The 13,125-nt window shown below is 41.0% G+C and overlaps 2 protein-coding genes across 3 annotated transcripts in view; both read right to left on the bottom strand.

Annotated features, from left to right (window-relative positions):
- ATF2 (activating transcription factor 2) overlaps window positions 1-1,825 on the bottom strand; it is a 46,334-nt gene extending 44,509 nt beyond the window's left edge. For both annotated transcript variants that reach the window (XM_070934092.1, XM_070934155.1), the window contains exon 1: window positions 1,787-1,825. The gene's annotated coding sequence lies outside the window, so the exon portion shown is untranslated. The remainder of the gene's footprint in view (window positions 1-1,786) is intronic.
- A 3,067-nt stretch (window positions 1,826-4,892) lies between these two features.
- On the bottom strand, window positions 4,893-12,617 carry ATP5MC3 (ATP synthase membrane subunit c locus 3). Its single transcript, XM_070934005.1, has 5 exons — window positions 12,509-12,617; window positions 12,245-12,373; window positions 9,423-9,500; window positions 8,469-8,665; window positions 4,893-5,142 (listed from the first exon to the last, which is right to left on the bottom strand). Exons 2-5 carry the CDS (start codon window positions 12,284-12,286, stop codon window positions 5,028-5,030), a joined length of 432 nt encoding a protein of 143 aa, XP_070790106.1. The 5' UTR covers window positions 12,287-12,373; window positions 12,509-12,617; the 3' UTR covers window positions 4,893-5,027.
- Between the last annotated feature and the right edge of the window lie 508 nt (window positions 12,618-13,125).

Genomic DNA, 13,125 nt, shown 5'->3' with positions numbered 1-13,125 from the left:
AAGGTCAAGTTTAAAAATGTGATTGGTAAACTCCTCCGGATTTGTTTCTTCTCCGACACAGCATCAACTCCAAGCAGGAAAAAAATTCTTCTTACTGTGGAGAGGAAGACATCTAGACAGATTTATTGGATTTGTAGGACACTTGACTCCATCATGATTAAGATGCTTAGCATGATAGATTTAGCTACCTGACAATTGTTCTAATAATAAATGGTAAGCACTTCCCCACGGAAATCAGATTGGTGGCTACTCTAGTTTCCAAAGACAATCAAGGTGGAGTTAGTACAAACAGCTTTTAGAATTGTAAATTACTCCAGTTAGGCTGTCTGAATTGTGGCAAGTCTCAATCATTACAGAGCAAACTGCTGCATTCTGCACCAGTTGTACCTTCCTAATAATCTAATAATCAGGACCAGTATTTTTATCTGTGAATCCTCCAAAATAAAAGTAGTAATGGGGATGGGGGAGGTCACTGCTTAAACCCAGCAAGAACATGTAATACACCCAACAGTGACTGAGCCAACAACCTATAGTTGGCAAAACACTGTTCACTTTCCCTGTTAAAACCAACCCTCTGTGCAGCATAGGATTACTGGTCTCTCAAAAGAATCCTAAACTTATGTTTAGAACACAGGATTAGCACTTGTGTAACTTAAAAAAAGTGCTAAAACTGAATGTAAAAAAGCCTGGGTGCAAGATCTGAAAATGCATTTTACAAAACAAATATTTGGGCAGATAACCTTTGTTGATATTTTCTACACCCCAAATCAAAATGGTCACTGCCTAATTGTAATGGTAATCAAATGGCCAATGAAACGTGCCAGGTCCTATTAACCACAATTCTGTCAGCAGAAGAGAGCAAAAAAGTGTTTAAGAACTGAAATGGCCAAGGACAATTAACCCTTGCTGCAGGTATAGGGTGGAGATCAGGTGAAGACAATGTCAGAAGGAAAAAGTTATGTTCCTGCCACCATTGGAGTCAAATGAAAAAGTGTTGATTGGATAGACTATCTGTCCTACAATAAGGAATAATAGTGACAACAATAAAACACCAGCAGTCTCTGCTACACTTAACTCTCACACCTCCTTTTAATAACTGAAAAAAGGAAAAGCCTTCTGGGCCGAGAGCTATTTTATTCTCGAGTTCAGCTGCCTAGATCTCTTTCCTTGCAGGAAACAGGGTGATAGGAGAAGATAGGTGCCCAGTGCTCGTCAAAAGCGACACTTGGCCATCAAAAGCCAACGCTTTTTTGGCCTTCTCCATCAGGGACCGCGGGGAGGGAAGGTCCGGCTATATATATGTATGCATGTATTATCAATATATCTGCACTCCCAATGATATAAGAGGAGGAGGAGGAGGAGGCCCGGGCCCTCCGTGGCTCCAGCCCCCTTCTTTCCTCCTCCAGGATTCCTGGAAAAACGGAAGGAGACGGAGGCGTCCGGGCCAAGGCCAACCGGGAACGACAGGAGAAGCCAGGCTGGCGTCGGGGGCGGCCAAAACCGGCAGCCGGGAGCGAAGGACGAGTCGAAGGAGGGGGGAAAAAAAGCCACGGAGCGGCGGCGCCATGTTATACTTCCCCAGGATCCCTTCTCCTCAGCCACCACCAGGGCCCCGGCTCTTCTCCCTCAGCCTACCCCCGGCTGGGGCTACAGCCACACCCCGAGCCGTTATCCTAACCTACAACGTCAAGGCGAGGCACGGCCTTCCTCTCCGCCTCCATTAAAACAAAACCACACCGCCGCGCGCGCATACAGACACACACGCACACACACACAGCCAACTCACCCCTCACGACCGCCGGCCGAGCCGCACATTAAAGCCCGGGTTTTTTTTTCTCCCCCCCCTCCCACCCGGTTCTCGTCACATCTCGCGGGAACTCCGGGACATATCGGTTTCTGTCTGTCTGTCTGTCTGTCTCTCTCCCTCTCTCTTTCGCGTTGCCTTCCTTTCCTTTCTCCCCTCCCCCACCTCCCCTCTCTGGGGAGGGTGGCTGGGTCAGGAGAAAACGGGGTCACGTGCCCCGCGCGCGGAGACGGGAGGGGGGGTGCCGGGTGCAGCACAAACGGAACGGAAGAGGAAGGAGGCACGCACAACCGCAGGAGGGAGAGGCCGCGTGGTTGTGGGCTCCGCGAAGGCGGGGCCTGTGCCATTCCGCCGGTGCCTGGGTGGCCGGAAGCAGCCCCATCCGTCCTTCCTTCCTTCTTGCGCTCCTCCTTTTCGCGCCTGCGCGCAGAAGAGGAAGTTGTCCTTTCCAGGGGAGCTTGGGTGTTCCCAAGTGCTGGAAGGGAGGGGCAGGACTGTTGGATTCGAAGTGCATGGAGGCGTGTTAGCTAGACGCAAAAATCACTGCACGTTGATAGTCTCGGCAGCCAGATGTCCTTTATTCCACAGGGCAGTCCTTTATTATATTGGTTTTGTAAAGTTTTTCTTGATTTTCCTCCTGATTTTTTTTTTTCTAAAGCAAAAATTATAAATAATTAAAAATATTATCTTTATGAACCTTTTAGATTTGCCCCTTTCAGGTTCAGGCTTTTTACCAAGAAAACATGGTCACTGTGTTTGTGTATATGTATATATGTATGTGTGTGTGTGTATGTATACACACACACACACATCCCATATGTATATACACACAAACAACTATGTATTTAGGATAAAATGGATTTCTGCACATGGAGGTTCAACTGTTAAATCAATTATTACACAGGAAAGGGTATGTTGAGCCTGTAATTTCTGCATATTTACCTAAAGTGGAAAGCAATACAATTGTAACTTCTGAATAAATATGTACAGGCAATCTCGACTTATGACAATTGAGCCTAAGATTACTGTTGCTAAGTGAGATAGTAAATTTGGCCCCTTTTTGATATTTCTTGCCATTAAATACCGGTAAATCATTGAAGTTAAGTTATAACGTGATTGCTAAATGAATCTTGCTTCCACATTGACTTTGCTTGTCAGGTCGCAAAAGGCAATCGCATGATGCTGGAACACTGCAACCATCATGAGTCAGTTGCTGAGCTTTCAAATTTTGATCACATGGCTATGGAGGATGCTACAATGGTTGCAAGTATGAAAAATGGATGTAAGTTATTTTTTCATTTATGCAATTTTGAAGTCATTAAATGAACTGTTTTAAGTCAAGGACCATCTTGTATACTCCTCTTTCTCTGATAGGAATTATGGATGTTAGAAATCCAGCAGTTCCAGAATACAGGCAATTAACAATGGTACTTGGAACAGTAATTGCCATTGTTAAATGACATAATCATAAAGCATGCCATCACATGACTGCAGATGGCAGACCTGGTTATGGCAATTGTGGCAGTCCTAGTTGTTATCATTAAACAATTGTATTAAGCAAGGATTTAGGACTTCACATGAGCATGATTTCCATCTTCTTGCCAGCTTCCCCATTGATTTTGAGAGAAGGCAGCAAGGAATATTGGAAATTATGATTGTGTGACTGAGGATGCTACAGTGGCTAGGACTCCAAGGATCGTTTGTAAGCCATCCTTCTTCAGTAATTTATACACTTGAGCAGACACTGAGTGGACAATATCCAAGGGCTACTTTTACTTCTTTGAGGAAAGCTAAATTAATGCTTGTGATATAACATGAGTCTTAAATATTGACGCTCATTTTGTAGATTATGCAAACTTTAATACTTGATGCAAGTCTTCTACCAATTTAATTTTATTAGCATCGTCATAATCAATTCTTGCTTTTTGCTTTTTTTTCCCAATTGTAAAATCAGTTACAGGTAAAAAGAATGCAGACAACTTATGCAACTGCATAAATCCCAGCCACATTCCAGTTGTGGTTTTCAGTAATGTTCAGGCATGTTATGTGAAACGAGAATTGTCTGCCATATATCAATATCTAAGGAAATAAGATCAAAAAAGAGCAGTTGAAACCACAGGACATGTCATTCTAAAACTCACCTGGCAGCCATAAAATGTGCCTTTTAAACCATGATCAGCAATAGTGCACAAACTGCTCACTGCTTCTACCTGATGGAAGGGGCAGTTGCTGAACTGGGACCTGATCAATATTCTGCCAGGAAAAGGGTTTTGGATGACAAGATTGAAAAAAGTAAAAAATAAAATGGTTTCAATTTCCTAAAATAGTAGTCCTTCATGTTTACATCTGTGTTGACTAATCCAACTTCAAGAAGCTTTTTGAGCATGCACAAATGTAATTTGCATGTATGATCCTCCCGACTTTTTCATTTAAAATTTTTCATTTGTCTTGTTTTAACACATATGCAATTGGATTTGCTTGGCAATTCTCCATTCTTGGCATTATATTGATACTTTATTTTGAATATGAGATATTTTGTTTGTTGCAAGTATGCATTTGTCTGGCTTGTAAGTAATATATGAACTGATTTTTTTTACTTCAGTATGTTCTCCTTTAAATAACTCTGATTTTCTATTTCATTATTCAAGAGCCATGATAAGATAAATCTACCAAATGTTGTATAAAAGACATGTGTTAGGTTACACCCTTTATTAAATATTTCTGGTAGACTCATTTATAATCTGAAAAGCAATTTCCATATGAATACGAATTCCCAGTGGTCCATTTTTGTATTTCTTTCAAGTGTCATACAGATTTAATTAATCCTCCCCCAAATGATGACGCTACTGGTGCTACCCACACAGCTGACAGCCATTCGCTAAAGGGCATTATTTCCAACTGGATATAATTTATGCCCATGTAAGATAAAGCAAAGTCATATACGTAATCTGAACAGATCACATTCACAATATTATTCCGCTGAGCTTTAATATCAATTTTCTTGGCATGAGCTCCCAAAAGATAAATGTCAACCTCTGATCTCTCAATAGGCTTTGAAAAAGTCAGGTAATTAAAGAACAAACCATGGTAAGTTTAAACTTGTTACCATCTTTAATTAAGCTGCTTTGGAAGTAGCATACATTTCCATGATAAACATTTTCCAAGCTCACGTTCACAGAATCACATTGTAGTTCATTAGTGCCAACACTGGAAACAAATCTCTTCACATGGCAAACAGAATTAAGAATGCAACCATGAGACAGAAGAGACCCATGGCTTCGGACAGGGCAAATCCCAGAATAGCATAGGAGAATAGCTGCTGTTTCAGAGAAGGATTCCTAAACAGAAATACAAGATAAAAGTCACATTTGTATAAATAGTAGAAAGCAATTTTAATTTTACAGAGTAGGCATCCTTTTAGGACGTATGCCCCTTCTGATCTTTAGAGACCTCGTAGGTAATCATGAGTAATAGGAAGATCAACAATGTATTTCAACACATGTCTCTCACATTGTTAGGGATGGCCACAAAGGAGGGTATTTCATTTAATTTTCATTTTGAGTTCTTAGAAAAGTAATGGAAGAAATAGCAATCTGTTCCTTGCCTATTAGCTGATCAGCTAAGTAGGGTTTAACACGGGTGGGGCTCTGGCAAGCCAATGAGAGGATGGTTGTGGGGTGATCACATAGCCAATGCTAATGACACCTTAAAGCTAATAAAAAAGATGCAGTTCATTTAACGAGGGGGTGACACATGCATGTGCTAACCAACACAAATCTGGGTAACAATATAGCCTATAACAGTGAAGGTGAACCTTTTCGGCACTGAGTGCCAAAAAGGGAGTGTGCACACATCTGGGCCGCAAACAGGAAGTGGAGCTGTCCAGGACGAATGCCCCCCACCCCCACCCCCACCCATGAACTTTCGGTTTCAGATACTGAACTTCTGGTTCCAGCTACTCTTCCGGGTTTCTGGCGTGCATGTTCACACGACTATCAGCTGGCCGGTGTGCATGCTGACGCAGGAAAATGGAAGACCAGCTCTTTGTTTCTGGCACTGCCGCATGCAAAGGCCAGCTGATTGTCGCGCACACATGTGCACCAAAAACCCAAAACAGGAACGGGCAATGCCGTACACACCAGGCAACATGGGCCCGCATGCCACTTTGGGCACACGTGCCATAGGTTTGCCATTACGGGCCTACAACATTGAAACTCTTTTTGCAGCCTTCAAGAGTCTTCTGATGTCATACCTCTGGAAATTAGCCCCATTGGCAGCCCTAAGTGTAGCTTTTGATTGCTGCCTACTCTTGAAGGAGATAGCTCACACTTTCTAGTACAGCTGATTACCATTAAACCCATTCACACCTTAAAAACAGATGGTGGGATTAGCTTGCTGTAGGGTATGGCTACCCTTCCAGATGCAATTACAGCCACCTGTATTTCCAGACACATCAGTCAATTTGAGATCTTAGCTCAACTGGACGTGGTGAGCCACTGCGTTACATAGTTCAGGAAATTGGAAAACTTGGGAATTTCTTTAATGCTTACATTTCTGATTAAGAAATCAGTTTCTCAAAATCTACATATTATGATGAAAAGAATCCTAATCCTAGTTTAGTGAAATCAGCCATTTTTAAGAGATTGCTTTCTATTCTTAAGTGTAAGAGTCAGTCTCATAATGATACTAATTTCACACTCTTCAGCTAGGGAGGGATAGGCAACCTGATACCTTCCAACATCTCTGAATATTGGCACATTGTTTGAGATTATGGAATTAAAATACTAAGAATATATTTATCCTGGTCCTGAAGATCCAGTTTGGTATTATACTTTTCAGCAATGTATGTTTTAAAGGTTGGCTATCAACACACGACTTCAAAAGCACCCTTGACTTGCTGAAAGGATTATGACATTGATTCTGTAACTGGATGTGATGTAATATAGTAGGAAGGAGGGTGTATATTCTAGAAGAGTAAGAGGAAACTCAATCCAAATATTTTGCACGAGAGGAAGAGGATGAAGATAGCCCCTTGCTAATAGTTCAGAGTATATTGTAGATGCAGATAGTAGAGTTTTCAGTCGGATAAGGTTTGTCTATATATGTGAAACAATCACCATATGCCACTTGGTTTTTGGGCTTGGCACAGCTGCTTTTTCTCAAGCAGCCAGTTAATATCCGTGAGGCCCATAAATCTTATGGTGAAAAACTTATTTTTAGCTGGAAAGAAGATGGAGTCCTCTATTTCTCCAGTTACTGAATATTATAGGTAGCTCTAATTTTCTGACCACTTGTTCAGTGACCATGGTCCAAATTACCATGATGTTAAAAAAGATGACTTGTGACCGGTCCTTAAAATTGTGGCCATCACAACATTCCTACGGTGATATGATCATGATTTGGGTACTTAGTGCATTTACAATGGTTGCAGTTCCTGCAGTCACATGATCACCATTTGATCTTCAGTCAGCTTCTGACATGCAAAGTCAAGGGGGAAGTCAGCAGGAAGTCGCAAGTAACATCGTAATCTAATAATCTATTATGTGATAATGTAGTAATGGTGATCTGCTTAACAATGATAGCTGGAACTGATATCATATGCCATATGATGCCAGCATGGTCATATGACATTTCACTTTATGATGGTGTTGCTTAATGTTGGAGATGCTGGTCACAATTATGATCAGTTAATAAGGACTATTTCTCATTATTTCAAAATCCTCTGACATGGGTTTTATGGTTAATTTACTGCTTTATTTTCTAAATCATACCAAAGTTATCACAATAGTTTTTAAACATGAACGACGTTTGGTTGGCATTTAGGAGAAGTTATTCCTTCATATGTTTTTATGGGAAAGGGAGAATCAACTTATTTTAGTGATTATTGAATCTACCGGCAAGTAAAAAGAAGGGACATGGATGACAAATTAATCAATTATATGGGAATTTTCAGTCTCTAAATAATTGCAAACTGATTTTTTTCAAAGTTAATTGAATTCTAACTTTGCAATTTTCTATATGGAAGTATAATTGAGGTTTAAGAAAATGTACGTTTGTTAAGTATCCATTTTATCTTCCATTGTAGTTTACATTAGTATGCTATGAATACTGACTTTTCCTACAGATAATTAACGTAACCCTTACTCTGTATGAAAGTATGGAGCTTTTTCTGAATTTTAAAGATCACTCTTTTTCAGTCAAATACATTACAATTTAAACACTTATTTGAGTCTTAGCTGAGATATCATGTTCTTCATTACAAGCTTTCCTTGTTCTTGGTGTAGACTTTTCTTTCAGTTCTTTTACTTTAGAGGGATGCTGCAAAAGTCATAACTGTAAAAAACTGTTGCTTTCAGTACTATTGTTAACTTCAAACGGTCACTAAATGAACTGTTCTATGTTGAGGACTACCTGTATCTTCCATTTCTGCATGCAGGTTTATGTAAAATAGTAGCTTCCACAGCAAGCCATGATTTCATCAAATTGACAAAGTGTGTATTAAGATGTAGAGGTGCAAGCTTAGCTCCTCATACATTTGTGAAGCTGCAGTCCAACTACAAAGGGGAAGAGTATGTATGGGACACTTCATCACACATTTCATCATTCGCCATTGCTCCCCGACATATATCCCAGTTACTTGAATATCAGATAAAGGGTAGGTTACCTGGCATAACCAATGATTAGACTCCCAAAGACAGTTCCAATACCAGCACCAGAACCAGCCACTCCTACTGTGGCTGCACCTGCACCAATAAATTTGGCAGCGGTGTCAATGTCCCTGTTGAGAGCACTAGTTTGGAACTCCCTTAGTGCTAGTTGATTGCCAGCATTATGAGAACCTGTAAGGAAAGTAGTATTGCCCTACAAAAAAAAAAAAAAAAAAAAGAGAAAACTCCAAGGATTAATTTCAGTGTAGTAGCCCAATATTTGTATTATAAAATTTAAAAAAAGCATTCTAGAAGAAAGGCAGCAACATTTTTTTTGAGGTAATCTAATTTAGGAAGTGTTTTTACTCTTTCTGGATTTAGCCCAAAAGCCATACTTAAAGTAAAATCAGTATTATTAAAAATAGTCACCATCACACCTCTGATGGCCATTAATTATTTCTGCCCAGATTAGTATATTGATAGCAAGGTATCTAGAATGGACAACTAGTAAGAGAATGCTGTATTTCAGCATCTGTCTTCTATTTTCCCTTTTGATACTGGGAACCAATAAACCAGATTCTGCTACTCAATGTGCAGTTTTAGAAGCAGATTCAATGCTGAGCAACCAGAAAGCATCCATAAAGTTTAAAGAATCTTGCTCAGAATAGTAGTGACATGGAAAATAGCGGGGCTATTAAGAAAGAAATACAGTACCAACCTTAACATAAAACATAAATTGGTTAGTGCTGCTTAGTTTATATTCTATTCCATGTTCATTAATGAAACTAACTTGCTCGAAGCAAGTAAAATGTACTATTTAAGGGAAGAAACTGGGAGGTGGGCAGAGAAGGTGGCCTGTAAAGGCAAGGTCAAATTTACAGCTTGGTACTTTATTGTGAATTATGATTACTAGCACAAGAACACATGGGCTCACCAGATAATTTAGGAAGCTACAGAATTGTTTAAGGTACCTCTCCAGTCCTGACTTCCGGCCTAGACAACATCGATGCAGAAATTGGTCTGTATAGGATCCTTGATCCAGTACGCATCTAAACATCAGAGAAGATTAACATAATCAAGCATCATAACAAATCTCAACGATTTTAGACTCCAAAAACTTTTGGAATTAATTCTATTTGGGATTTCAGAATAGCCACCTCATCTATAAGGAAAAACTCATTCTGGCACCAAATATTGTAACATATTTAACCTTTAACTAATTCTAACATGTTTTAATTGCTGAAATAGGAGTTGATTGCCAAAAGGTATGTTACAATAAATATATTAAAAAAGGGTTTTATTCAAGAAAATATTGCCACTCTGTCCATAAAGTACAATTGTTGATTACATGGAAATGTCCTGTTTATAATATACAGATGGATGAATGGGAAAATATATGGTGAAAAGGATTGAGATTTACATTATGTTATGATCTCAAAGAATTTTTTATAAAATAATGTTATCATTGATACATGACACCAGAGAAAATTTATCGAATGTTTAGAGGAATTTCAAATGTATGTTGAAAATGTGAACATTTCAGGACATTTTTCTTCATACTTTGCTGGACCTACAAAAAAGCTAAAAAAATATGGATTTATACTTTGAGGATTTTAAAGATTAATATTCAGCTGTAGCCAGAATTTTTATTTTTAGGATTATTGAATAAAATTAGGGAAAAACCATGGAAGGTTATTTAAATATACAATTACTGTGGTGAGGTTATTACATATAGAGAGATAGATTCAACTTAATCCACTATGGAGGAATTGTTACTGGAAGTTGACAGATTTTGCTGAAATGAACAAATTTATTTATTTTATAAAAGATATCTAAATTTGTGGCTAATTGGAAGCTACTTACCAACTTTTTGTGTAAAAATGAAAAAAATGGAACTTGTGATTTATGGTTTTGATACAGATTGGCTTATACAATATGATGTAATTTTATGGAGAGATTAAAATATATTTGTATTTATGACTTCTATGAAGAATAGTAGAAGCCATTTTTATAACTTTTTCTACTACAATTCCTCTTCTTGCATTTATTTTTCTTTGACCTTTTTCTTTTCTTCTTTATATTAGTTTGTGATAGTTTTTATCTTAATGTTTTATACACACACAAAATTATATGGGAATGTTCGTATAACTTTCTTAGCAACAGAAAAGTAATTTACATTTTAAGAAACATTTAACTTCTCTTTCTAGATGACACCTCATCTCTATGGTTTCCTATTGGTCTCCCATCCACATACTAAACCTGTTGGACTCCACTCAACTTTTTTCAACCAAGGTCAGCAACCTGAACTACTGTTTGTCTGTGAAGATATATCAACACTGACTTCTCTCCAGTGTGTGAGATGTCTAAATTGCCTGTTGAAATGTCTTTCAGCATGACTTATCTCTTTTAAACAAATAAATCACCCTTGGGAAAAATATAGAAGTATTTTAGTCAGAACAGAATGAGAAACAATTTGGGCTGTGTGTCAAAATATGCTTCATGCTTCAAAAGCTCTACCAGAATTTCAAGCAGACTAAATCCCAGAATACTTTGGTTATTCTAGGTTTTGGCTGAAACAAATTGCATGTCTAACAGAGCAAGTAGAACACAGCTAGTGTCTCCCGCCTTAAACCCTTGCAATGACCTTTGTGTCTTCCTTTCCTTACTTGTTCAGGTGCTTGTCTTTTTCCCATTCTCTCCTCTCAGACCACTTCTGCCTAGATAAGTACATAAATGAACCCCACAAAAATGTTTGTTCCCTGTGCCAGAATGCTCTGTACCTTCCTTGGAGGGTTTCGTTCATCTTGGCTTCTAACGCCTTCTCTAAAATGTCAAAGCAGTTGTGGGTTTTTAGGCTTTTATAGTTGATCAGGTTTGAAAAACACCAAAATCCAGTATTTCTGTATGGCAATGACTGCCTCCTACTGTCTAAAATTCAATCCGAACAGCCTTCCCCATATGGCGCCCTTGAGGTGTGTTGGATTACAAATAATCTATCCCCTGCATTGTCACCCACTACTGGCTGAGAATAAAAGAAACGGTTAACCAATCCATCGAAAAGGCACCCAAATTGGAGAAACCTTCCTTACTACTACAAGATTACTACTACACGTGATGACCTTCAAACGTTCTTCGGATTACCCAATCCTAAAACCATTTACATAAAAGACAGCCCCGGTTCTCCTCTCTCCAGAGCTCTGTCACACTTGGATCCAAGCAGAGAAATTCCGATTATTTTAAAACAGCCCCATCGTTACACACACACACACACACACACACACACGTACACGTTTTCTCTCCCCATGCAGGTTTTCACCCCCGATTTCCCATAATAGCCCCTCCTTAAACCCCAAATTCACTTCCGACAAGCGGCCTGTCAAATTTCAGGGAAGGCCTAATGAATGAATGAATGGGAAGCAAACCGGGCCCGGCCGCCTCGGCCTGCTTGGTGTCCTTGGGCCTCTTAAGGTCACGCGGATTTCCACGTCGGCCTCCTTCCAAAATCAGTTTCGGGGATCTCGCAAGGCGGGATTTATCCCCGCACGGCCGAACGGGCTTGGATGCGTTCCCCGCAAGAGGTGCCCGGGTGCGTGCACGGCGGCGGGGAGGTTAAAAGGGGCAAAAGCGGCGGCTGGGCCTCTAACCCGCCCTTGCCCCCCTCTCTCTCTCCGATCCTCGCCCGCAAAAACCCTTTCAAGGCGTCCCCGTTTCCCGGAGGCGACATCCGAAGGGCAACGACCCAAGGAGAGCCACGCAGGCTGCAAGACTTAAGCCTCGCCCTGCTGCAACTCACCAATGCTGGGGAGCCGGCGGCGAGCTTGATGCACGCGAACATGGTTGCTGCTAAACGCTGCGCTGCTGGGAGAGCAGGGGGGCCACGGGAGCTCTGCAGCTCCTAAGGATCCGGGGGCCTGGTAGCTCGCTAGGGGGAAGGAGAAGAAAAGAGAACTTTAGGAGCCGGGAGAGAGCGCTTCCACGGCGCGCTGGGGACGATAGCGCCCCCGATGGAGACGGATCCGCGGACTCCCCCCCTCTTCTCTCCCTCTGGATCACTCACGGGATGGTAGCGGCAGCAGCGGCGCCGGGCGGCTTTCCGCCTAAGCGAAGTACGGCTGTAGAGGTCGAAAGGACCGCAAGCTCTTTGCGCAGCCGCAGTAGCCGGAGGACGGGATCATGGGGGGTGGGGAAGGAGAAGAAACATTAAAAAAAAAAAACCCGTGGGGGCGGGGGAGGAGGAGGAGAAGCGCGTGCACAGCTGGGGAAGGTCACTTTGCGGCACGCGCGCCGTCGTTAATATTGGGCGCGGGGGCGGAAGGGCGGCTCGGGCGCTGCTGTGAAAGGGTGGAAAGAGAGCCGGGGAAATGGCCGTAAATAAGGCGACGTCCATTTTGATCGCGAGAGAGAATGTAGAGGGATCTTGACAGACTTGAACATTGGGCGCTATTTAACAAAATGGAATTCAACAGTGAAAAAAGCAAGGTTCTACATTTAGGGAAGAAAAACAAAATGCACAGGTACCATATATGTGGTACCTTGCTCAATAATAGTAACTGAGAGGGATCTTGGAGTCCTAGTGGACAACCATTTAGATATGAGCCAGCAGTGTGCAGCAGCTGCCAAAAAAGCCAACACAGTTCTGGGCTGCATAAACAGAGGGATAGAATCAAGATCACG

Source organism: Pituophis catenifer, unplaced genomic scaffold (assembly GCF_029215685.1).
Source record: "Pituophis catenifer annectens isolate HBS135680 unplaced genomic scaffold, rPitCat1.0.hap2 SCAF_1, whole genome shotgun sequence".
NCBI lineage: Eukaryota > Metazoa > Chordata > Lepidosauria > Squamata > Colubridae > Pituophis > Pituophis catenifer.
The sequence above is the reverse complement of the archived record's forward strand: the minus strand, read 5'-3'. Positions and strand labels throughout refer to the sequence as shown.